Here is a 25309-nt window from a genome sequence, read left to right as displayed (position 1 = left end):
ATAAACTTCCATGGTGTAGAATTTTTGTTCGAGGACATGCCCTAGTGAAATGATTGAATTAGACTTCATTGAGTGTCCAGTCATAAAACGCAGACTTTGGTCCATCATGTTCCCAAAGCAGACTTGGTGGAAGAACTCACACGACGCTCCCAATGGAGCCTTAAATAATTATCCTTTAGTCCCTGGCATAAGCAAATATGTGTATGGAATCAAGAGCTTGCCTCTAGTTTTGACATTTTTTTCCTTTGGTCTTCTTTGTGTCAATACAATTTGACGACAAATCTTATGCCTTTTGTCTGCAAAGAAAAGCTCAATTTTTTTTTCTTTATATTTTGAAGAAAACACAGATTGGTAATAACTTTAGCAAAGAGGAAATAGAGACAAAGGGTACTAACAGTTTCAGTATTCAAATAATTCTAACTTTGGATTGATTCTACTATCCAAGGCCAAGTGCTTCTTTTCACTTTTTAAGGTGCTTTAGAAGGGACTCAACCCCGGCAACAACCGAAGGCAGGCTACTTTTTTATTTAAACAATTAACTATTTCAGCGAAGCAAAGTCATAGCCAAAAGAAAAGTACTACTCCAATTATAAATTGGATATGGCTTGACATAATAAACCATTTTACATATGAATTGGACCCTAATAAAGGACGCTACATTTTTCTATTACTAGCAAGAACACTCTTATTGCTCTCTCTTTCGAGACTTCCTATCGCAATTTCTTGCCTTGCTCATTGCTTCAGAGTTAAAAGTTTGGACCAGCTGCTAAGATCTCCTCAGTCAGCTTGTTGTCCTTGCCAATCTTGTAGTTTGTGAATGTCTCAAAGTTCTTCTTGAACAGGCCACCCAATTTCAACAGTGCGTCCTTGTATGCCTGCTTGTCAGTCCACTGTAATCCATAAACCATAATACATTGTTAAAATCCAGAGAAGTTCAAGTAACCTGCTAAAGAAACATGTTGACCAACACTAGGCACTGAAAAGTTGAAGAATGGACAGCTTACAGTGTTCTCTGGATGCAGGATTTCTGAAGGCACTCCCTCAATCTCAGTGGGGATCTCTAGTCCAAACACCTCAGTTTTCTCGTAAGTTGCATTCAAGAGGCTACCAGAGTGGATGGCATCAATGATTTTTCGAGTGTATGGTAACTTGATACGCTTTCCAGAGCCATAGCTGCAGAAAAACCACTTTTAATCTTTTCCGAGTAAAGTGTAAATGTAATTCCAATATGGTTCCCAATGACTGGGAGTTACCTTCCACCGGACCAGCCAGTGTTAACAAGCCATCCTGTTGCCCCATGCTTCTGCATTTTCTCCGCAAGCAGAGCTGCATACTTAGTAGGATGCAACATGATAAATGCTGCACCAAAGCAAGCTGAGAATGTTGCTGTTGGCTCCTTAATACCATCTTCTGTGCCAGCCACCTATATGTATCATCGACCAAGTTCAGTCGCAAGATGCAAGAATCCCAAGCCTTGTTGAGCAAATTAAGTGTTGCTTCATAGAACATAAAAGAAAAGGACAACGAAAACCATTTTCAAAAGGACATAAAACATACCAGAGCAGTGTAGCCGCTAATGAAATGATACATGGTTTGTGCCAAACTCAGCTTGCTCACAGGTGGAAGGACACCAAAGGCATCACATGCCAAAAGTATGACATTCTTAGGGTGTGGACCAACGCATGGAATCTTAGCATTGGGAATGTACTCGATGGGGTATGCTGCACGAGTGTTCTCTGCAAGCAAAGAAATTATATTAAAGATCATGTGCAAAGATGCTTCACTGCCAGATGTTCTGCATATTAATATTTCTCTGCAATCCTGAATTCATGGTTATTTAGACAAGTCATTAATCTCTACCACATAGTCAACAAATTTGGCATCAAAGGATTATGTTCATTATCTACTTCTTTCCAATTTTCTAATCCTCTATTTGGTATTTTATATTTCTCTTAAATGTCTCACAATTTCATCAACTAAATGGTGCATTGAGAAAGTCAACTTAATGTTGACTTCTATCTTCTTTGTCTAAACAACTCAATTGGCTAAGTGTATGAGCTGACTCCATATAATTTTCGACTAGATTAATCAGATTAAATAAATCTGAAAGAAAATTCTGAATAATCAACTAAAATCATCCACTCAAGTTGGCTATATCTCGTGATGACTCAGACATCGTTGAACTTATCCATTGGCCCCAAGATTGTTTGATATACCTGTAACTGATTTGTCCCCGTAATCCACCTGTCTTTTATTTTCATCAAACACTACGTTTTCCAACACTGCAGAAATAAAGAATCTACAAGATCAGAAGGAGGACTATGATTGTAGTCCAGGTAAAATAATTCAGGAACAGAGAGGACATAGAATTTCACCAGTGCCAAACTTAATGGCATTCCAGATATCAGGCTCCTTCTCCCCTGAAAGATCAATGCACTTGGCATAGCAACCGCCTTCAATGTTTGACACACCATTATCACTCCAACAGTGCTCATCATCTCCAATCAGATACCTATTGTGATCAGTAGACAGAGTAGTCTTGCCAGTACCTATTAAGAAAATTATTGAAGTAAATTCATTAGTAACAATGCAAAACCAAGCTAATAAAAAGGTCATATAGCCTTTTCAAAACAAAGGTATTAAGGCTTCAGGAACAAAGAGGACACATATCGATTGGGGACTGGCACCGCATCGCAACCTTGATCCGATGATACTATACCTGACAGTCCAAAGAAGAGGGCAACATCTCCATCTTTCCCCATATTGCAGCCAGAATGTAAGGAGAGGATTTGACGCTTAGGCATGAGATAATGCATGACACTGAAAAGACCCTTCTTCATTTCCCCGGCATACTGAGTGCCGAGGATGACCATTTCCCTCCTAGCAAGATTAAGGTCTATGCTAGTAGAGGATGTCATGTAGTGTGTATAACGATTACACGGGAACTGTCCAGCATTGTATATAGTGAAGTCCGGAGTACCGAAATTCTTTAGCTCTTCAAGAGTGGGTCGGATACACCTGCCACCCACCCAATTACCCAATTGTACACTAAGCTTTTACCATTTTTTCTAACCTTATTCCTCCACGGAATTCTAAAGGATATATATAATTAACATCATAACAACGATAAAGAGACTTATCTGGGATAGGCTTAGACCTGTGAAAACACAAACAAAAACAGCCGATAAAACTTCAAAGTTGCTAAGCTTTTACTTACATGTTGTGCATGAACAATGAATGATAAGCTCTAGCAGAGACAATCCGGACTTTGATTCGGTTCTGTGGATCCCAGTTCAAGAATTGATCATTCACAAAAACCTGGAAATCATTTACATCCAATTACCATCAATCAGAATTCATCTAGATTGATCAATAAACAAGTAGCTGCATAGACCGGTTGTCTGCAGGCCAAATAAATGCATGATTCTAGTTTAATAGAGAACTAATATTTTATTAGAATTAGTGTTAAATTTTAGTAACTATTTATATATTCTTCATTTATTTTAATTTCATTGTTTTCACAACTTTTTTAGAAATAAAAAATAAACAAATAACGAAGATAACATCTAATATATGGTTTCTAAATAATTGACTGCACAAAATAATCAAACAGAGATATATTCTATTCTCTTCCTGCCTCAAAAACAAAGCAAGGAGGACATAACATAGAGCATGTGCCCCACAATTACTCATGCAAAGACAGAGTTGCTATTCCCTATGGATTAGGGTGCCCCTAGGACAACTTGTTGGACTAAAAGACGAAAATGATACCATAAGACGGTAAATGACAAACCCCAACCCCCCCCCCCCTCCTCAAAAAAAAAAAAAGAAAAACTCCCCACATCAACATCTTCCAAAAGTATAATAATACTGTTATTCTTAGAGATAATTGCCCATTTATTTTATTAGCATTTTATTCAATTTTTTATCCTTTTTGAGTGGTTAGATACCGTCGATGCATTTAGATATTTCTCAACAGGAACAAAAAGGTAAGAAGACTTTTTTTAAAAAAAGAAACTCACCTTGTCGAGAGAATTCAAGTAATCAACTGCTCTTTCTCTGTTCACCATGAAGGTATGCTCGTTTATTTCAATGTTGGGTGAGCCCCTGTCATCACCAATTATTAGGTTCTAGTCTTATTCAGCAGGCACTAAAATCTTTTCGTACGTCAAAATTCCACATAAATATGTGAAAGAGTTAAATATTATATACACTTACTTTCCCCACCAAAGCTCATCTTGGGTGGTGTCATCAATAACAACCCTCTTATCTCTTGGAGACCGACCGGTCTTGGCTCCTGACAGGGTGGCTAATGCACCGGTTGATGTAATGAAAGAACCCTTTTCATACTTTATAGCCTGCTCATACAACTCTGCATCAACACAAAAAAATAATAACAATAATTTTATAATTTTAGATAGAATTATGTTACTTGATCATTGAGTTAAAGGCTTTCGACAGTGAATGATTTATGTCATATAAACCTGCAGGAGAGAGGTTGTAGAGGACATGGGTGAATTTCAAAGAACTGTCACTGACGCTGTTGGTTGGTGCCTCCACATGATGGTAGTGGTACGCCACATGCGCAACCGCATAAGGCTTCTCTGCCGGGTCTCCTTTCACCACCTTTGGACCTGTTTCTCTCGTCAGTGAGGCCAAAGATGCACTGTTCAAAAAATTAATGAAATTAAAAAGCAAAATCACTGATCAAAATTAGGAAGCAAAGAATGAAGAATCAAAATCTTCTGCTACGTTGTGTCCTATGAAATGACAGAATTACCATTACCAAGGTCCAATACATCCTTAAATTAATGACCCCTAATATTTTACACTTAGAAGGGATAGTTTAGTAATTCGATCATGAAAAGAAAAAACATCCATTTTCGTTTCATCGGATTCTCGATACCAAGGCAAGAGGGAAGAAGCAGCCTGAAAAAGCTTCAAGCACTCGTCTCTTGACCCAACAATCACGTGGGTCCTACATCAAATCCACCCACATAAAATACAACACCCGCATCATACATCAATATGGATCCATTTCAGTCTTCCACCAGCTCCCACACCGTCTTATCGTCCCACATCGAAGGGGAAAGGGTTCCAATTGAGAAATTTTTAATTTCTCACATCATTCGTTTTATTTTAATCATCTTAACTCTTTAATTAATATTTTATTAAGATGATAAAGATTTCTTTTTTTTTTTTTTTAATAATCTGTATTGCATGTGCACGTGTACCTGATGGACTGGAGCTGCTGCCTCTGGCGTTCCCCCTCGGTCAAGCTAGCGAAGGCACCCTGGACCCCGTCGAGAGGCGTAGTTGGCGCAGACCTCTTCTTCTGCAAAGAGTGAAGCTCGTTAATCGTCTGAGCCGTAACGGTTTTTCCACTGTCATCGTGACACATCTCGTTGCCCTTCTTCTGCGTCTGAATCCTAGCCAACGGACTCCTTGGCGTCGACACTCCGGTTCCATTTGCCGCCATACTTTCCCTCTAAAAAATGACACTAAACAAAAAAGAATAAGCTTTATTTCTGTAATATTATCCACAATATCTCCCTAGCTTCTAAAGCAATATAAAAACAACGTTGTTTTAACCAATTTTGATGTCTTCCAAAACACTAATATAGGTTCAGCCATAATGTCAAGTTTTGAATATTTCTCACTTTTTCCATTATCAAGATTGCCCGTAAAAATTATAACAACTCAGATTTGAACTAACAGTTGTCTAAAAAAATTTAGAAAAAATAAATATTAGTACCAGAGATTCGGAGAGCTCGAAACGAAGAGAAGAGAAACGAATAAAAGAAAAAAAGGGGGGGGGGTTAATGAGAAGAGAAATGGATCATTCGACGTTGAAGTTGGGTGCTATAGTAGGGAGAAACGAGAAGGGTGATGACAATGAGCGAGGGGAGGAGGAGTCCAATTTAAAGCGTGAGGGAGGGGGGGCGGGGGTTGTTGGGTTAACTAGAGTTAGAGTTAACCATAGTCAAGGCCCAACAAAAAGTAACGGTAAAAGGTTAAAACTTTCGTATTTTATTATAACAATCAATCAAAATTTAAAATTTTTTTATTTAAAATTATTTGAATGTTTAAATATTTATTTTTATTTTCATTAATTTTTTATTAAATGAAAATTAATATTAATAATTTAATCGACCGTAATAAATAAAAAAATTTTGAAAATAATTGAATTTTTATTGGCGTTAAAACAAAGTCGGATAAATAAAGATCAGGAATTTCAGCTGGTCCCCACTCCGCACACACGAACCTTAACTGGGTTTGGTTTCTAATTAGGCAATTTTTTTTTTTTTGGTAGGAAAAAGTTTGTAATCGATAAGTTCTTACATCTCCAAATTACGATAAAATATGTTATATTTAATAATTTAAAGATAAATTTTTTTATTTTCAAATCATAATAAAATATATTATATATTCAAAATAATTTTAATAAACGATCATAAATAAAATTTAAATCTAAAATTTTTTATCAAAAAAAATAAATTTTAATTAATTAAATCAATCACTTAATAATTAAATATTTTTTATTTTTTATTTTTGTATCACGTAAATTCAGAATTATTTGATAAATTAAGAACCTTACTACAATAATTTAACTGCTATAAATAAATTATTCACAAACTTTTTGATCTTTTTTTTTTCAAATTTTAATTAACAAATTTGTGATTAATTTTCATTATTTGTACCTCCAATCCTTTAACTATGTCTTTAAATTGAAAATAATAACATAATAATGATAAAACAAATTTTTTAAGTTGTAACTTATATTTAAAAATATCATAAATTAAATTTTGATTATTGATGTAATTCTTAATTTAGTTATTAAGAGGTTCTTTGAAAATTGAGAAAGAGAATTTGTGTGATTTGTCATTAAAAAAATCAAGAAATGTCGAAAATAATATTTTGGACATATTTCAACGTTTAAATTAACGAAGTACAAGTAAAACGGAAAAGGTCGAGAAAGCTAAAATTAGTGAGAAAAGATAAGAAAAATTTAAGTAAAAGAATTAAATGTGTCTAATGAGTCATGCTAAACTAGCAAAACTCATTAAAAATTTAATTAATATGTTAATAGATCGTGTTGATCCAATATTATCATCAACATGTCGTGCCAACACGATTCATTAAAATTGAAAATATAGTTTAGCATAGTACATGACCCACATCACTTATAAATTGTGTTGTGCCTAGCATAATACTACTTTTTATGTCGTATCAGATCAAACACGATCCATTAATAATTTTTTAATATTTTTAAATAAAATTTTTTTATTTATTTTTTAATTATTTTTAAAAATTAATATATGAAATTAATACCAAATGCACATAATATATATAATTGAACAAAATATCTATTCTTACAAGTAAAAATTAAAAGAATTTACCAAAATAATAACAAATATTAATACTACATGTCTATATTTAAAAAATATATATATCACATTATTATTATTATTTATTTTCATCGTATAATGATTCATTTATATTATATGATTTGTCTAGTTCTTAGTTTTTTCATAATTATTTTTTAAGTAATATACATTTTATAGTTTTTTTAAAAAATGACAAATCAAAATGAAAAAAAAAATTATTTATTAATAATTTAAATATTTTATAAATAAATTTATTTAAACAATTTAATTTTATCAAAAGGGTAAAAAACCGTTCATTATATAATAAGAGTAATATAGAGTATAATTAAAAATCAACATATTAAATTCATTTATAATATTTATGAGTAAGAACAACAAAAAACAATAATGCTTGTATGTCGTGCTAGCTCATGTGCCATTTGTCAATGATGGGTCGTACCATGCTAGCCTAATTGACTCAAAATCTTTAACGCAGCACGGTACTAATATATGAGTTGTGCATAACAAGACCCATGATTATAGTAATGGATCATGCCAAAAAGGGTCTATAACATATCAAATCATGTCGTGTTATAAATTGCCCAACTTATTGAACAACTCTAAAAAATTATCACATGTTTGGTTCGATCCTTCCTTTTATTTTGATGCACTAATAGCATTGCCATCTGTGAACCCCGTTGATGTTACAATCACAATTGTTGCTGATATTATCACTAAACAGTAACATTGATCAATGAATCGAACGTAGATTCTAACACACAATTTTTTTACTTAAATTTTAAAAGGTAAAGATGCCACTTTTGTAATATTTTATTTTAAGGTTGAGTTACGTTAAACAACTATGGAGCCAAGAGCTTGCCTCTAGTTTTGATAATTTTTTTTTCCTTTTTTCTTCTTTTTGTCAATACAATGAGACAACAAATCTTATGCCTTTTGTCTGCAAAGATTTGCTCAAGTTTTTTTTTTTCTTTATATTTTGAAGGAAAAACAGATTGGTAATGACTTTAGCAAAGAGGAAATAGAGACAAAGGGAACTAACTGTTTCAGTATTCGAATAATTCTAACTTTTGATTGATTCTACCATCCAAGGCCAAGTGCTTCCTCTCACTTTTTAAGGTGCTTTAGAAGGGACTCGACCCCGCCAATAACAGAAGTCAGGCCACTTTTTTTTATTTAAACAATGAACTATTTCAGCGAAGTCATAGCCAAAAGAAAAGTGCTACTCCAATTATAAATTGGATATGGATTCACATAATGAACCATTTTACATATGAATTGGACCCTAACAAAGAAAACTACATTTTCTATTACTGGCAGGAACACTCTTTCGAGACTTCCAACGGCAATTTCTTGCCTTGCTCATTGCTGCAGAGTTAAAAGTTTGGACCAGCTGCTAGGATCTCCTCAGTCAGCTTGTTGTCCTTGCCAATCTTGTAGTTTGTGAAGGTCTCAAAGTTCTTCTTGAACAGGCCACCCAATTTCAACAGCGTGTCCTTGTATGCCTGCTTGTCAGTCCACTGCAATCCAATAACCATATACATTACTAAAATCCAGAGAAGCTCAAGTTTCCTGCTAAAGAAACAGGCTGACCAGCACTAGGCACTGAAAAGTTGAAGAATGGACAACTTACTGTGTTCTCTGGATGCAGGATTTCTGAAGGCACTCCCTCAATCTCAGTGGGGATCTCTAATCCAAACACCTCAGTTTTCTCGTAAGTTGCATTCAAGAGGCTACCAGAGTGGATGGCATCAATGATTTTTCGAGTGTATGGTAACTTGATACGCTTTCCAGAGCCATAGCTGCAGAAAAACCACTTTTAATCTTTTTCCAGTTTAAGTGTAAATGTAATTCCAATATGGTTCGCAATGACTGGAAGTTACCTTCCACCGGACCAGCCAGTGTTGACAAGCCATCCTGTTGCTCCATGCTTCTGCATTTTCTTCGCAAGCATAGCTGCATACTTAGTAGGATGCAACATGATAAATGCTGCGCCAAAGCAAGCTGAGAATGTTGCTGTTGGCTCCTTAATACCATCTTCTGTGCCAGCCACCTATATGTATCATCGACCAAGATCAGTCGCAAGATGCAAGAATCCCAAGCCTTGCTGAGCAAATTAAGTGTTTCTTCATAGCACATAAAAGAAAGGACAAGGACACAGAAACATACCAGAGCAGTGTAGCCGCTAATGAAATGATACATGGTTTGTGCCAAACTCAGCTTGCTCACAGGTGGAAGGACACCAAAGGCATCACATGCCAAAAGTATGACATTCTTAGGGTGTGGCCCAACGCATGGAATCTTAGCATTGGGAATGTATTCGATGGGGTATGCTGCACGAGTGTTCTCTGCAAGCAAAGAAAATTATATTAAAGATAATGTGTAAAACTACTTCACTGCCAGATGTTCTGCAAATTAATTTTTCTCCTCAATCCTGAATTCATGGTTATCTAGACAAGTCATTGATCTCTACCACATAGTCAACGAATTTGGCATCAAAAGCTTATGTTCATTATCTACTTCTTTCCAATTTTCTAATCCTCTATTTGGTATTTTATATTTCCCTAAAAATCTCTCACAATTTTCATCAACTAAATGGTGCATTGAGAAAGTCAACATAACGTAATGTTTACTTCTATCTTCTTTGTCTAAACAACTCAATTGGCTAAGTGTATGAGTTGACTCTGTATAATTTTCCACTAGCTTAATCAGATTCAATAAATCTGAAAGAAAATTCTGAATAATCAACTACAATGATCCACTCAAGTTGGCTACATCTCATGATGACTCAGACATCGTTGAACTTATCCATTGGCCCCAAGATTGCTTGATATACCTGTAACTGATTTGTCCCCGTATTCCACCTCTCTTGTATGTTCATCAAAAACTACGTTTTCCAACACTGCAGAAATAAAGAATGAACAAGATCAAAAGGAGCACTATGATTGTATTCCAGGTAAGATAATTTAACAGAGAGGACATAGAATTTCACCAGTGCCAAACTTAATGGCATTCCAGATATCAGGCTCCTTCTCCCCAGAAAGATCAATGCACTTGGCATAGCAACCGCCTTCAATGTTTGACACACCATTATCACTCCAACAGTGTTCATCATCTCCAATCAGATACCTATTGTGATCAGTAGACAGAGTAGTCTTGCCAGTACCTATTAAGAAAATTATTGAAGTAAACTCATTAGTAACAATGCAAAACCAAGTTAATGAAAAGGACATAAAGCCTTTTCATAATAAATGTATTAAGGCTTCAAGAACAAAGTAAGAGGACACATATCGATTGGGGACTGGCACCACTTCGTGACCTTGGTCCAATGTTACTATACCTGACAGTCCAAAGAAGAGGGCAACATCTCCATCTTTCCCCATATTGCAGCCAGAATGTAAGGAGAGGATTTGACGCTTGGGCATGAGATAATGCATAACACTGAAAAGACCCTTCTTCATTTCCCCGGCGTACTGAGTGCCGAGAATGACCATTTCCCTCCTAGCAAGATTAAGGTCTATGCTACTAGAGGATGTCATGTAGTGTGTATAACGGTTACACGGGAACTGTCCAGCATTGTATATAGTGAAGTCCGGAGTACCGAAATTCTCCAGCTCTTCAAGAGTGGGTCGGATACACCTGCCACCCACCCAATTACCCAATTGTACACTAAGCTTTTACCATTCTTTTTAACCTTATTCCTCCAGGGAATTCTAGGGGGATTGATAAAATACATACAATTAACATCATAATAATGATAAAGAGACTTATCTGGTATAGGCTTAGACCTGTGGAAACACAAACAAAAAACGGCTGATAAAACTTTAAAGTTGCTAAGCTTTTACTTACATGTTGTGCATGAACAATGAATGATAAGCTCTAGCAGAGACAATCCGGACTTTGATTCTGTTCTGTGGATCCCAGTTCAAGAATTGATCGTTCACAAAAACCTGGAAATCATTTACATCCAATTACCATCAGTCAGAATTCCTCTAGATTGATCAAAAACCAGTAGCTGCATAGACCGGTTGTCTATAGGCCAAGTAAATGCATGATTTTAGTTTAATATAGAAACAAATATATTATTAGAATTAGTGTTAAATTTTAGTAACTATTTATATATTCTTCATTTATTTTAATTTCATTTTTTCACACCTTTTTTAGAAATAAAAAAAAGCAAATAACAAAGATAACATCTAGTATATGTTATCTAAATAACTGACTGCACAAAATAATCAAACAGAGATATATTCTATTCTCTTCCTGCCTCAAAAAGAAAGCAAGAAGGACACAACATAGAGAATGTGCCCCACAATTACTCATGCAAAGACAAAGTTGCTATTCCCAATGGATTAGGGTGCCCCTAGGACAACTTGTTGGACCCTTCCCCTCCCCCCCCCCCCCCAAGAAAAAAGGAAAACCCCCCCACATCAACATCTTCCAAAAGTATAATAATAATGTTATTCTTAGAGATAATTGCCATTTATTTTATTAGCATTTTACTCAACCTTTTACCCTTTTTTAAGGGGTTAGATACTGTCTATGCATTTAGTTATTTGTCACCAGGAACAAAAAGGTAATCAGACCTTAAAAAAAGAAAGTTCACCTTGTCGAGAGAATTCAAGTAATCAACAGCTCTTTCTCTGTTCACCATGAAGGTATGCTCGTCTATTTCAATGTTGGGTGAGCCCCTGTCATCACCAATGATTAGGTTCTAGTCTTATTCAGCAAGCACTAAAATCTTTTCGTACGTCAAAATTCCACATAAATGTATGAAAGAGTTAAATAATGTATACGCTTACTTTCCCCACCAAAGCTCATATTGGGTGGTGTCATCAATAACAACCCTCTTATCTCTTGGAGACCGACCGGTCTTGGCTCCTGATAGGGTGGCTAATGCACCGCTTGATGTAATGAAAGAACCCTTTTCATACTTTACAGCCTGCTCATACAACTCTGCATCAACACAAAAAATTAATAATAATTTTATAAGTTTCGATAAAAATATGTTACTTGATCGTTGAGTTAGAAGGCTTTCGACGGTGAATGGTTTATGTCATATATACCTGCAGGAGAGAGGTTGTAGAGGACATGGGTGAATTTCAAAGAACTGTCACTGACGCTGATGGTTGGTGCCTCCACATGGTGGTAATGGTGCGCCACATGCGCAACCGCATAAGGCTTCTCCGCTGGGTCTCCTTTCACCACCTTTGGACCTGTTCCTCTCGTCAGTGAAGCCAAAGATGCACTGTTCAAAAAATTAATGAAAATTAAAAAGCAAAATCCCTAATAAAAATTAGGAAGCAAAGGATGAAGAATCAGAATGTTCTGCTATGTTGCGTTCTATGAAATGACAGATTTACCCTTATCAAGGCCCAATACATCATTATAATAACCCCTAATATTTTACACTTTGCACGGATAGTTTAGTAATTCGATCATGAAAAGAAATAGCATCCATCTTCGTTTCATCCGATTCTCAGGACTATGGCAAGCGCGAAGAAGCAGCCTGAAAAAGCTTCTAGCAATCATTCCTTGACCTAACAAGCACGTGGGTCCCACATCAATTCCACCCAAATCGCAGGGGAAAATACAGCACCCCCATCATCTTTCCATCAACTCTCCACACACCTTCTAATCCTCCAACATCGAAGGGAAAAGGGGTCTCCACTTGAGAAAATTTAATTTCTCACATCATTCACTATTTCTTTAATTAATATTTAATTAAGATGATAAAGATTTTCTTTATTTTTTTTTAATAATCTGTATCGCATGTGCACGTGTACCTGATGGACTGGAGCTGCTGCCTCTGGCGTTCCCCCTCGGTCAAGCTAGCGAAGGCACCCTGGACCCCGTCGAGAGGCGTAGTTGGCGCAGATCTCTTCTTCTGCAAAGAGTGAAGCTCATCAATCGTCTGAGCCTTAACGGGTTTTCCACTGTCATCGTGACACATCTCGTTGCCCTTCTTCTGCGTCTGAATCCTAGCCAACTGACTCCTTGGCGTCGACACTCCGGTTCCATTTGCCGCCATACTTTCCCTCTAAAAAATGACACTAAACAAAAAAGAATAAGCTTTATTTCTGTAATATTATCCACAATATCTCCCTAGTTTCTAAAGCAACATAAAAACAAAGTTGTTTTAACTAATTTTGATGTCGTCCAAAACACTAATATACGTTCTGCCATAATGTCAAGTTTTGAATATTTCTCACTTTTTCCATTGTCAAGATTGCCCATAAAAATTATAACAACTCAGACTTCGACTAACAGTAGTTTAAAAAAAATTTTAAAAAAATAAATATTTGTACCAGAGATTCGGAGAGCTCGAAACGAAGAGAAGAGAAACGAATAAAAGAAAAAAAGGGGGATTAATGAGAAGAGAAATGGATCATTCGACGTTGAAGTTGGGTGCTATAGTAGGGAAAAACGAGAAGGTTAATGATAACGAACAAGGCGAGGATAAGTCCAATTTAAAGGGTGAGGGAGGGGACCGGGGTTGTTGGGTTAACTAGAGTTAGAGTTAACCATAGTCAAGGCTCAACAAAAAGTAACGGTAAAAGGTAAAAAATTTTGTATTTTATTGTAATCAATCAAATATAAAATTTTTTTATTTAAAATTATTTGAATGTTTCAATATTTATTTTTATTTTAATTAAATTTCTATTTAATGAAAATTAATATTAACAATTTAATTAATTTTTTATTTAATTAATAAAAATAAATATTTAAAATTTAATTGATGTTAATAAATAAAAAAATTTTGAAAATAATTGAATTTTTATTCGCCTTAAAACAAGGTCGGATAAATAAAAACCGAATATCAACCCGTCATAACTCCACACGCAGGCGAAACTCTGGTTTGGTTTCTAATTAGCAATTTTTTTTGTTAGAAAAAAATTTGAGATAGATAAGTTATTTAATATTTAAACTATGATAAAATATATCATATTTGATAAATTAAAATAAGTGTTTATAAATCGTACATTAAAGATGATTTCAACAAATGATAATGTCATGCTAAATGCTCTAAAAAGGAGTAGACAAGATATTTCAATCTTACATCATACATTAAATGAGGATAATTGAAGTATAAAAATGTTAATATGCACATTTTGACAAGTCAGTATTAAGGGGAGAGGGTAATTATCACGTGACAAGTGATATCAAAGCAGACACTGGACCATTCAACCCACTTCAAACGTCTTAAGGGATGATAGGCAAGATAATTAACCTACATGATATGCACGTCACGAAATTGGATGAAAAAAAATGTCACATTAAATACTTCAAAAAAAAATAAATAGGATACTTCAATTTCACATTAGACATAAAAATAAAGTCATTAAGATATAAAAATATTAGCGCTACATATCCTGATAAGTCGGTAGTTCTTGTTTTTGTATCACATGATTGTTTGATAAATAAGAGACTTTAATACTACAATTTAATTATTATAAATAAATTATTTACAAATTTTTAATTTTTTTAAAATTTTAATTAATAAATTTGTGATTAATTCTCATTATTTGATCATACAATCCTCTAAGTATGTTTTTAAATTGAAAATAATAGCATAATAATGGTATAGCAAATTTTTTAACTTGTAACTTATATTTAAGAATATCATAAATTAAATTTTGATTGTTGATGTAATTCTTAATTTAATTATCGAGAGATTCCTTGAAAATTGAGAAAAAGAATATGTGTGACTTGTCATTAAAAAAAATCAAGAGATGTGGAAAATGGTATTTCGGACGTGTTTCAACATTTAAATGAATAAAGTATAAGCGAAAAAAATGGGTAAAGAAAGTAAAAATTAGTAAGAAAAATAAGAAAAAAGCTGACTAGAGAATTTGAGGTGTCAAATGAGTCATGCTGAAGTAGTAAAATCCATTAAAAAACTAGTTAATGTGTTAATGGGGCGTGTTGATCCAACACTATTATTTAACATGTAGTACTGGCACAATTCATTAAAATTGAAAGCATAGTTTAGTATGGCACATGACCCACATCTTTTATGAGATAATTATTTAAAGTATTTTTGGTCTTTTAATTAAAAATATTTTAAATAATCTCTTACAAAAAATTAAATAAAAATATTTCAAAAAAATAAGAAGAGATTATTTAAAGTTTTTTTTGCTAAAAACGCATTGAATAATCATCTCTAATTTTTTATTAGGACCATTCATAGCGTTTTTGCATAGAAAACGTCTTGAATAACCCTTTATAAAAAATTGAATGAAAATATTCTAAAAAAAACAAAAGAGATTATTCAAAGTATTTTTAGTTGGAAAAGTCTTGAATAATCTCTTTCAATTTTTATTAAGAGATTATTTAAAACATTTTTTGACAAAAAACATTTAGAATAATCTCCAAAAAATTTTGAAGGGGATTATTTAATGCGTTTTTATGCTAGAAACGTGTTAAATAATCCTCTTCAATTTTCGTAAGTAATTATTCAAAACGTTTTTAGTCAAAAAAACACCTTTAATAACCTTATTCAAATATATATATATATAATAGAAAAACTTAAATAAACTTATGAGCTATTTGAGTTAAGTATTAATATGCTCAAACTCGACTCATTCGATAAGTTGAGCTCGACTCAATAATTATTGAATCGAATCCGAATAACTTACGAATACAAATGTCTCATTTACACCTCTAGTTCTCACTCCACACACAGGTGAACCTTAACTTGGTTTGGTTTTTAATAGGCTTTTTTTTTTGTAAGAAAAGATTTGAAGTAGATAAATTATTCAATATTTAAATTATGATAACATATGTCATATTTGACGATATAAAATAAATAATTTTAGGTCGTGCATTAAAGATAATTTCAACAAACGATCATTGATTAGACTCAAACTTAAAATCTCTTCATAAAAAAAACGAATTTCAATCAATTTAGTCAATCATTTATTAGTAACTAAGCAATCTTTAGTTCTTGTTTTTGTATCACGGGATTGTTTGGTAAATTAAGGACCTTACTACCACAATTTAATTACCATAAATAAATTAATTACAAACTTTTTTTATCTTTTTTCTTTTAAATTTTAATTAACAAATTTGTAATTAATTCTCATTATTTGTTCCTACAATCCTCTGACTATGTTTTTAAGTTGAAAATAATAGCATAATAATGGTATAACAAATTTTTTAAATTGTAACTTATATTTAAAATTATCATAAATTAAAATTTGATTGTTGATGTAATTTTTAATTTAGTTATTGAGAGGTTCTTTAAAAATTGAGAAAAAGAATATATGTGACTTGTCATTAAAAAAATCAAGAGATGTGAAAAATAGTATTTCGGACGCGTTTTAACATTTAAATCAACAAAGTATAAGTGAAAAAAAAAAAAGATAAAGAAAATAAAAATTAGTGAGAAAAGATAAGAAAAAAGTTGAGTAAAGAATTAGAGATATCAAATGAGCCATGCTAAACTAGCATAACCCATTAAAAAATTAGTTAATATGTTAATAAGTTATGTTGATCCAACACTATTATTCAACATGTCATATTGGTACAATTCATTAAAACTAAAAGTATTGTTTAGCATGGCACATGACCCACATCCCTTATGGATCGTGTTGAGCCTAGCACAGTATTGTTTTTTATGCCGAATCGGAACAAACATAATTTATTAATAGTTTTTTATTTTTATTTTTTAAGAAAATTTTTTATTTGTTTTTCGATTATTTTTAGAAATTAATATATGAAATTAATATAGATCGTACATAATTCATATGATTCAACAAAATGTCTATTCTTACAAGTAAAAATTAAAAGAATTCATCAAAATAATAACAACTATTAATATTACATTCCATATTTAAAAAAAAAAAGTAGATATCACATTATTATTTTATTTCTCATTTTCATTGTATAATGATTCATTTATATTACATGTTTTGTTTAGTTTTTAGTTTTTTTCATAATCATTTTTTATGTAATATATATTTTATAGTTTTTTTAGAAAATGTCAAATAAAAATAAAAAAATTATAATTTTATCTACTAATAATTTAAATATTTTATAAATAGATTTATTTATGCAATTTAATTTTGTAAAAAGGATGACAAACCGTTCTTTATATAATAAGAATTATCTAACCCAACACGGCACTGGTACATACGTAATGCGTAATAAGACCTATGATTATAATATGAGTCATGGCAAACACGATCTATATCATCCCAAATTATGTCATGTTACACACTTGCCCCACTCATTTAACACCTTTAAAAAATTATCACTTGGTTTGGTTTGATCCTTCTTTTTATTTTGATGCACTAATTGGATTGTCACGTGTAAACCCCCAATCACAATTGTTGCTGATATTATCACTAAACTACAACATTGATCAATGAAAAGAGCGCAGATTCTACTACACAATTTTAAAAGGTAAAGATACCACTTTCGTAATATTTTATTTAAAGGTTTGAGTTACGTTAAACAACTATGGAATCAAGAGCTTGTCCCAAGTTTTGACAATTTTTTTCCCTTTTTCTTCTTTTTGTCAATACAATGTGACAAACAAATCTTACGCCTTTTGTCTGCAAAGATTTGCTCAAGTTTTTTTTTTTTTTTTTAATTTTTATTTTCTTTATATTTTGAAGAGACAAAAGATTGGTAATAACTTTAGCAAAGAGGAAATAGAGACAAAGGGTACTAACTGTTTCAGTATTCGAATAATTCTAACTTTGGATTGATTCTACTATCCAAGACCAAGTGCTTCCTCTCACTTTTTAAGGTGCTTTAGAAGGGACTCAACCCCGGCAACAACTGAAGGCAGGCTACTTTTTTATTTAAACAATTAACTATTTCAGCGAAGTCATAGCCGAAAGAAAAGTGCTACTCCAATTATACATTGGATATGGTTTGACATAATATTGGACCCTAATAAAGGACGCTACATTTTTCTATTACTAGCAAGAACACTCTTATTGCTCTCTCTTTCGAGACTTCCTATCGCAATTTCTTGCCTTGCTCATTGCTTCAGAGTTAAAAGTTTGGACCTGCTGCTAGGATCTCCTCAGTCAGCTTGTTGTCCTTGCCAATCTTGTAGTTTGTGAATGTCTCAAAGTTCTTCTTGAACAGGCCACCCAATTTCAACAGTGTGTCCTTGTACGCCTGCTTGTCAGTCCACTGCAATCCAATAACCATATACATTACTAAAATCCAGAGAAGCTCAAGTTTCCTGCTAAAGAAACAGGTTGACCATCACTAAGCACTGAAAAGTTGAAGAATGGACAACTTACTGTGTTTTCTGGATGCAAGATTTCTGAAGGCACTCCCTCAACCTCAGTGGGGATCTCTAGTCCAAACACCTCAGTTTTCTCGTAAGTTGCATTCAAGAGGCTACCAGAGTGGATGGCATCAATGATTTTTCGAGTGTATGGTAATTTGATACGCTTTCCACAGCCATAGCTGCAGAAAAACCACTTGTAATGTTTTCCAGGTAAAGTGTTAAATGTAATTCCAATATGTTTCGCAGTGATTGGGAGTTACCTTCCACCGGACCAGCCAGTGTTGACAAGCCATCCTGTTGCCCCATGCTTCTGCATTTTCTCCGCTAGCATAGCTGCATACTTAGTAGGATGCAACATGATAAATGCTGCGCCAAAGCAAGCTGAGAATGTTGCTGTTGGCTCCTTAATACCATCTTCTGTGCCAGCCACCTATATGTATCATCAACCAAGTTCAGTCGCAAATGCAAGAATCCCAAGCCTTTTTGAGCAAATTAAGTGTAGCTTCATAGAACATAAAAGAAAGGACAACAAAAACCATTTTTAATAGGACATAGAAACATACCAGAGCAGTGTAGCCGCTAATGAAATGATACATGGTTTGTGCCAAACTCAGCTTGCTCACAGGTGGAAGGACACCAAAGGCATCACATGCCAAAAGTATGACATTTTTAGGGTGTGGACCAACGCATGGAATCTTAGCATTGGGAATGTATTCGATGGGGTATGCTGCACGAGTATTCTCTGCAAGCAAAGAAAATTATATTAAAGGTCATGTGTAAGAACACTTCACTGCCACGTGTTCTGCATATTAATATTTCTCCTCAATCCTGAATTCATGGTTATCTAGACAAGTCATTGATCTCTACCACATAGTCAACGAATTTGGAATCGAAAGCTTATGTTCATTATCTACTTCTTTCCAATTTCTAATCCTCTATTTGGTATTTTATATTTCCCTTAAAATCTCTCACAATTTTCATCAACTAAATGGTGCATTGAGAAAGTCAACAAAACGTAATGTTTACTTCTATCTTCTTTGTCTAAACAACTCGATTGGCTAAGTGTATGAGTTGACTCTGCATAATTTTCCACTAGATTAATCAGATTAAATAAATGTGAAAGAAATTCTAAATAATCAACTAAAATGATTCACTCAAGTTGGCTATATCTCATGTCGATTCAGACATTGTTGAACTTATCCATTGGCCCCAAGATTGCTTGATATACCTGTAACTGATTTGTCCCCGTAATCCACCTCTCTCAAATGTTCATCAAACACTACGTTTTCCAACACTGCAGAAATAAAGAATCTAGAAGATCAAAAGGAGCACTATGATTGTATTCCAGGTAAAATAATTTAAGAACAGAGAGGACATAGTATTTCACCAGTGCCAAACTTAATGGCATTCCAGATATCAGGCTCCTTCTCTCCTGAAAGATCAATGCACTTGGCATAGCAACCACCTTCAATGTTTGACACACCATTATCACTCCAACAGTGCTCATCATCTCCAATCAGATACCTATTGTGATCAGTAGACAAAGTAGTCTTGCCAGTACCTATTAAGAAAATTATTGAAGTAAACTCATTAGTAACAATGCAAAACCAAGCTAATAAAAAGGACACATAGCCTTTTCAAAACAAATGTATTAAGGCTTCAAGAACAAAGTATGAGGACACATATCGATTGGGGACTGGCACCACATCGCGACCTTGGTCCGATGATACTATACCTGACAGTCCAAAGAAGAGGGCAACATCTCCATCTTTCCCCATATTGCAGCCAGAATGTAAGGAGAGGATTTGACGCTTAGGCATGAGATAATGCATAACACCGAAAAGACCCTTCTTCATTTCCCCGGCGTACTGAGTGCCGAGGATGACCATTTCCCTCCTAGCAAGATTAAGGTCTATGCTAGTGGAGGATGTCATGTAGTGTGTATAACGGTTACACGGGAACTGTCCAGCATTGTATATAGTGAAGTCCGGAGTACCGAAATTCTCCAGCTCTTCAAGAGTGGGTCGGATACACCTGCCACCCACCCAATTATCCAATTGTACACTAAACTTTTACCATTTTTTTTTAACCTTATTCCTCCGCGGAATTCTAGAGGGATTGATAAAATACGTATAATTAACATCATAACAACGATCAAGAGACTTATCTGGGATGGGCTTAGACCTGTGAAAACACAAACAAAAACAGCCGATAAAACTTTAATGTTGCTCTGCTTTTACTTACATGTTGTGCATGAACAATGAATGATAAGCTCTAGCAGAGACAATCCGGACTTTGATTCTGTTCTGTGGATCCCAGTTCAAGAATTGATCATTCACAAAAACCTGGAAATCATTTACATCCAATTACCATCAATCAGAATTCATCTAGATTGATCAATAAAAAAGTAGCTGCATAGACTGATTGTCTATAGGCCAGCCAAGTAACTCCATGATTTTATTTTGATATAGAAATAGTGTTAAATTTATTGTTTTCAAAACTTTTTAGAAATAAAAAAAAAAAATAACAAATAACAAAGATGACATCTAGTATATGGTATCTAAATAATTGACTGAACAAAATAATCAAACAGAGATATTCTATTCTCTTCCTGCCTCAAGAACAAAGCAAGGAGGACATAACATAAAGCATCTGCCCCACAATTACTCATGCCAAGACAAAGTTGCTATTCCCAATGGATTAGGGTGCCCCTAAGACAACTTGTTGGACTAAAGGACGAAAATGATGCCATAAAACAGTCCCCCAGGAAAACCCCCCCCACTTCAACATCTTCCAAAAGTATAATACTACTCTTTTCTTAGAAATAATTGCCCGTTTATTTTATTAGCATTTTATTCAAATTTTTACCCTTTTTTGAGTGGTTAGATGCTGTCTATGCATTCAGATATTTCTCAACAGGAACAAAAAGGTAAGCAGACTTTAAAAAAAGAAAGTTCACCTTGTCGAGAGAATTCAAGTAATCAACAGCCCTTTCTCTGTTCACCATGAAGGTATGCTCGTCCATTTCAATGTTGGGTGAGCCCCTGTCATCACCAATTATTAGGTTATTGTCTTATTCAGCAAGCACTAAAATCTTTTCGTACGTCAAAATTCCACATAAATATAAGAAAGAGTTAAATATTATCTACACTTACTTTCCCCACCAAAGCTCATCTTGGGTGGTGTCATCAATAACAACCCTCTTATCTCTTGGAGACCGTCCGGTCTTGGCTCCTGACAGGGTGGCTAATGCACCGCTTGATGTAATGAAAGAACCCTTTTCATACTTTATTGCCTGCTCATACAACTCTGCACCAACACAAAAAATAATAATAATAATAATAAATAATTTTATAATTTTAGATAAAATTATGTTACTTTATCATTGAGTTATAGTGAATGATTAATGTTATATATACCTGCCGGAGAGAGGTTGTAGAGGACATGGGTGAATTTCAAAGAACTGTCACTGACGCTGATGGTTGGTGCCTCCACATGGTGGTAGTGGTGCGCCACATGTGCAACCGCATAAGGCTTCTCTGCTGGGTCTCCTCTCACCACCTTTGGACCTGATCCTCCCGTCAGTGAAGCCAAAGATGCACTGTTCAAAAAATTAATGAAAATTAAAAAAACAAAATCACTGCTCGAAATTAGGAAGCAAAGAATGAAGAATCAAAATCTTCTGCTATGTTGTGTCCTATGAAATTACAGATTTACCCTTACCATGGTCCAATACACTTCCTTATAATAAATAACCCCTAATACTCTTTGCAGGGACAGTTTAGTAATTCGACCATGAAATAACATCCATTTTCGTTTCATCGGATTCTCGGGACCGAGGCAAGGGCAAGAGGGAAGAAGGGGCCTGAAAATGCTTCAGGCATTCGTTTCTTGACCCAACAAACACGTAGGCCCCACATCAAATCCACTCAAATCGAAGGGGAAAATACAACACCCCCATCATCTCACCACCAACTCTCCACACCGTCTAATCCTCGCACATCGAAGGGAAAGGAATCCATTTCTCACATCATTCATTAAATTAATGTCTTTTATTATTTTTATAATAATCATCTTAATTCTTTAATTAATATTTATTAAGATGACAAAGATTTTCTTTTTCTTTTTTTAATAATCTGTATTGCATGTGCACGTGTACCTGATGGACTGGAGCTGCTGCCTCTGGCGTTCCTCCTCGGTTAAGCTAGCGAAGGCACCCTGGACCCCGTCGAGAGGCGTAGTTGGCGCAGACCTCTTCTTCTGCAAAGAGTGAAGCTCGTCAATCGTCTGAGCCTTAACGGGTTTTCCACTGTCATCGTGACACATCTCGTTGCCCTTCTTCTGCGTCTGAATCCTAGCCAACGGACTCCTTGGTGTCGACACTCCGGTTCCATTTGCCGCCATACTTTCCCTCTAAAAAATGACAGTAAACAAAAAATAATAAGCTTGATTTCTGTAATATTATCCACAATATCTCCCTAGTTTCTAAAGCAACAAAAAAACAACATTGTTTTAACCAATTTTGAGGTCGCCCAAAACACTAATATAGGTTCAGCCATAATGTCAAGTTTTGAATATTTCTCACTTTTTCCATTATCAAGATTGCCCGTAAATTTTATAACAACTCAGACTTCGACTAACAGTTGTTTATAAAATTTTTTAAAAATAACTATTAGTACCAGAGATTCGGAGAGCTCGAAACGAATAAAAGAAAGAAAAGTGTGGGGTGGGGGGGGGGGGGTTAATGAGAAGAGAAATGGATCATTCGAAGTTGAAGTTGGGTGCTATAATAGGCAAAAACGAGAAGGGTGATGGTAACGGGCAAGGGGAGTAATCCAATTTAAAGGGTGAGAGGGGGGGGGGGGGGTGGGTGGTTGGGTTAACTAGAGTTAGTTAACCATAGTGAAGGCCCAACAAAAGGCCACTGTAAAAGGAAAAAAAATTTATATTTTATTATAATCAATCAAATTTTAATTTTTTTATTTTATATTATTTGAATATTTAAAATTTTATTTTTATTTTAATTAATTTTTATAAAATGAAAATTAATATTAACAATTTAATTAATTTTTTGTTTAATTAATAAAAATTAAAAATCTAAAATTAAATTAATTGTAATAAAAAAAATTTTTGAGTAATAATTGAATTTTCATTTGCGTTGAAACAAGGTCGGATTAATAAAGACCGCGAGTTTCGGCTGGTCCCCACTCCACACACACGCGAACCTTACCTGGGTTTGGTTTCTAGATAGGCAACCTTTTTTTTAGGAAAAAAATCTAGGGTAAATACTATTAAATAGGATGTTTAATCCTTCGTATATCGGTAAAATATGTGATATATGATAATTTAAAATAAATAATTATAAATTATGTATTTAAAATAAATAATTATAAATTATGTATTTAAAATTATTCAATAAATATATGATTTGAATTCAATATTTTTTTATTAAAAAAATAAATTTGAATTAATTATTTATTTATTAGTAATTAAGTAATTTTTAGTTCTTGTTTTTGTATCACGTAAATTTCGGATTGTTTGGTAGATTAGGGATTTTACTATTACAATTTAATTGTGATAAATAAATTATTTGCAAACTTTTTTATCTCCTTTTTTTCAAAATTTAAGTAACAAATTTGTGATTAATTCTCTTTATTTGTACCTACAATCCTCTAACAATTGAAAATAATAACCTATTAATGGTTAACAAATTTTTTAAATTGTAACTTATATTTGAGATTATCATAAATTAAATTTTAATTGTTAATGTAATTTTTAATTTAATGATCGAAAATCCCGTTGAAAATTGAATAAAAGAATACGTTTGATTTGTCATTAAAAAAATCAAGAGATGTCAAAATAGTTTTTCAAGCACGTTTCAACATTCAAATCAACAAAGTATAAGTGAAAAAGAAGAGTTAGGAAAAATAAAAATTAATGAGAAAATATAAAAAAAAAATGAGTGAATAATTAAAAGTGTCAAATGAATCACGCTGACCTACATGACCTATTAAGAAATTAGTCAATTAGTTAATGGGTCGTGTTGATCTAGCATTATTATTTAACATATCGTTATTGCATGATTCATTAAAATTAAAATTAAAAGTATGATCTAATACGATACATGATTCACATCCCTTATAAGTTGTGACGAGTTTAGCATAATACTGTTTTTTATGTCGTATCCCACTAATTACGATGCATTAATAGTTTTTTTAATTTTTATTTTTTTGAAAAATATTTTTTATTTGTTTTTCAACTATTTTTAAAAATTAATATATTAAATTAATATATAAGGTACATAATTCATATGATTCAATAAAATATCTATGCTTACAAGTAAAAATTAAAAAAATCTACCAAAATAATATATAAAAATTAACAAATATTAATATTACATATATATATTTTAAAAAAATAGATATCACATTATTATTTTATTTCTCATTTTCAATAAATGATTAGTCATTTATATCTTATGTTTTGTCTTATTTTAAGTTTTAGTGTAATAAATTTTTAAGTAATATATATTTTATAGTTTGTTTAGAAAAAGATAGATGAAAATGAAAAAATTATAATTTTATCAACTAATAATTTAAATATTTTATAAATAGATTTATTTATACAATTTAATTTGATCAAAAAGATAAAAAAAATCATTATATAATAA

General features: G+C 33.3%; 3 protein-coding genes across 6 annotated transcripts; all 3 read right to left on the bottom strand.

The window, feature by feature from the left end:
- Positions 1–478: 478 nt before the first annotated feature.
- On the bottom strand, positions 479–5894 carry LOC111301034 (phosphoenolpyruvate carboxykinase (ATP) 1-like). 2 transcript variants are annotated; one of them, XM_089747855.1, is made up of 13 exons: positions 5756–5894; positions 5235–5501; positions 4485–4666; positions 4219–4372; positions 4023–4107; positions 3218–3318; positions 2720–3018; positions 2376–2549; positions 2217–2282; positions 1558–1736; positions 1254–1423; positions 1005–1173; positions 479–890 (listed from the first exon to the last, which is right to left on the bottom strand). In XM_089747855.1, the coding sequence occupies exons 2-13, from the start codon at positions 5477–5479 to the stop codon at positions 747–749; spliced, it is 1968 nt and encodes a 655-aa protein (XP_089603981.1). In that variant the 5' UTR covers positions 5480–5501; positions 5756–5894; the 3' UTR covers positions 479–746. The 2 variants fall into 2 exon arrangements, with proteins under 2 accessions (XP_089603981.1, XP_089603983.1); XM_089747857.1 differs by having other exon boundaries at positions 5235–5488.
- A 2535-nt stretch (positions 5895–8429) lies between these two features.
- LOC111299901 (phosphoenolpyruvate carboxykinase (ATP) 1-like) lies at positions 8430–13828 on the bottom strand. Of its 2 annotated transcripts, none has more exons than XM_022895419.2 (13): positions 13694–13828; positions 13172–13438; positions 12452–12633; positions 12188–12341; positions 11992–12076; positions 11235–11335; positions 10726–11024; positions 10378–10551; positions 10222–10287; positions 9555–9733; positions 9269–9438; positions 9019–9187; positions 8430–8905 (listed from the first exon to the last, which is right to left on the bottom strand). In XM_022895419.2, exons 2-13 carry the CDS (start codon positions 13414–13416, stop codon positions 8762–8764), a joined length of 1968 nt encoding a protein of 655 aa, XP_022751154.1. In that variant the 5' UTR covers positions 13417–13438; positions 13694–13828; the 3' UTR covers positions 8430–8761. The 2 variants fall into 2 exon arrangements, with proteins under 2 accessions (XP_022751154.1, XP_089603980.1); XM_089747854.1 differs by having other exon boundaries at positions 13172–13425.
- Positions 13829–18044: 4216 nt separating this feature from the next.
- LOC111299902 (phosphoenolpyruvate carboxykinase (ATP) 1-like) lies at positions 18045–23449 on the bottom strand. 2 transcript variants are annotated; one of them, XM_022895420.2, is made up of 13 exons: positions 23319–23449; positions 22799–23052; positions 22059–22240; positions 21795–21948; positions 21599–21683; positions 20884–20984; positions 20375–20673; positions 20027–20200; positions 19868–19933; positions 19203–19381; positions 18900–19069; positions 18650–18818; positions 18045–18536 (listed from the first exon to the last, which is right to left on the bottom strand). In XM_022895420.2, the coding sequence occupies exons 2-13, from the start codon at positions 23041–23043 to the stop codon at positions 18393–18395; spliced, it is 1968 nt and encodes a 655-aa protein (XP_022751155.2). In that variant the 5' UTR covers positions 23044–23052; positions 23319–23449; the 3' UTR covers positions 18045–18392. The 2 variants fall into 2 exon arrangements, with proteins under 2 accessions (XP_022751155.2, XP_089603979.1); XM_089747853.1 differs by having other exon boundaries at positions 18067–18536; positions 23225–23449.
- Positions 23450–25309: the final 1860 nt, after the last annotated feature.

Source organism: Durio zibethinus, chromosome 18 (genome assembly GCF_047325235.1).
Source record: "Durio zibethinus cultivar Kanyao isolate XHJ-2024 chromosome 18, ASM4732523v1, whole genome shotgun sequence".
Classification (NCBI taxonomy): Eukaryota; Viridiplantae; Streptophyta; class Magnoliopsida; order Malvales; family Malvaceae; genus Durio; species Durio zibethinus.
The sequence above is the reverse complement of the archived record's forward strand: the minus strand, read 5'-3'. Positions and strand labels throughout refer to the sequence as shown.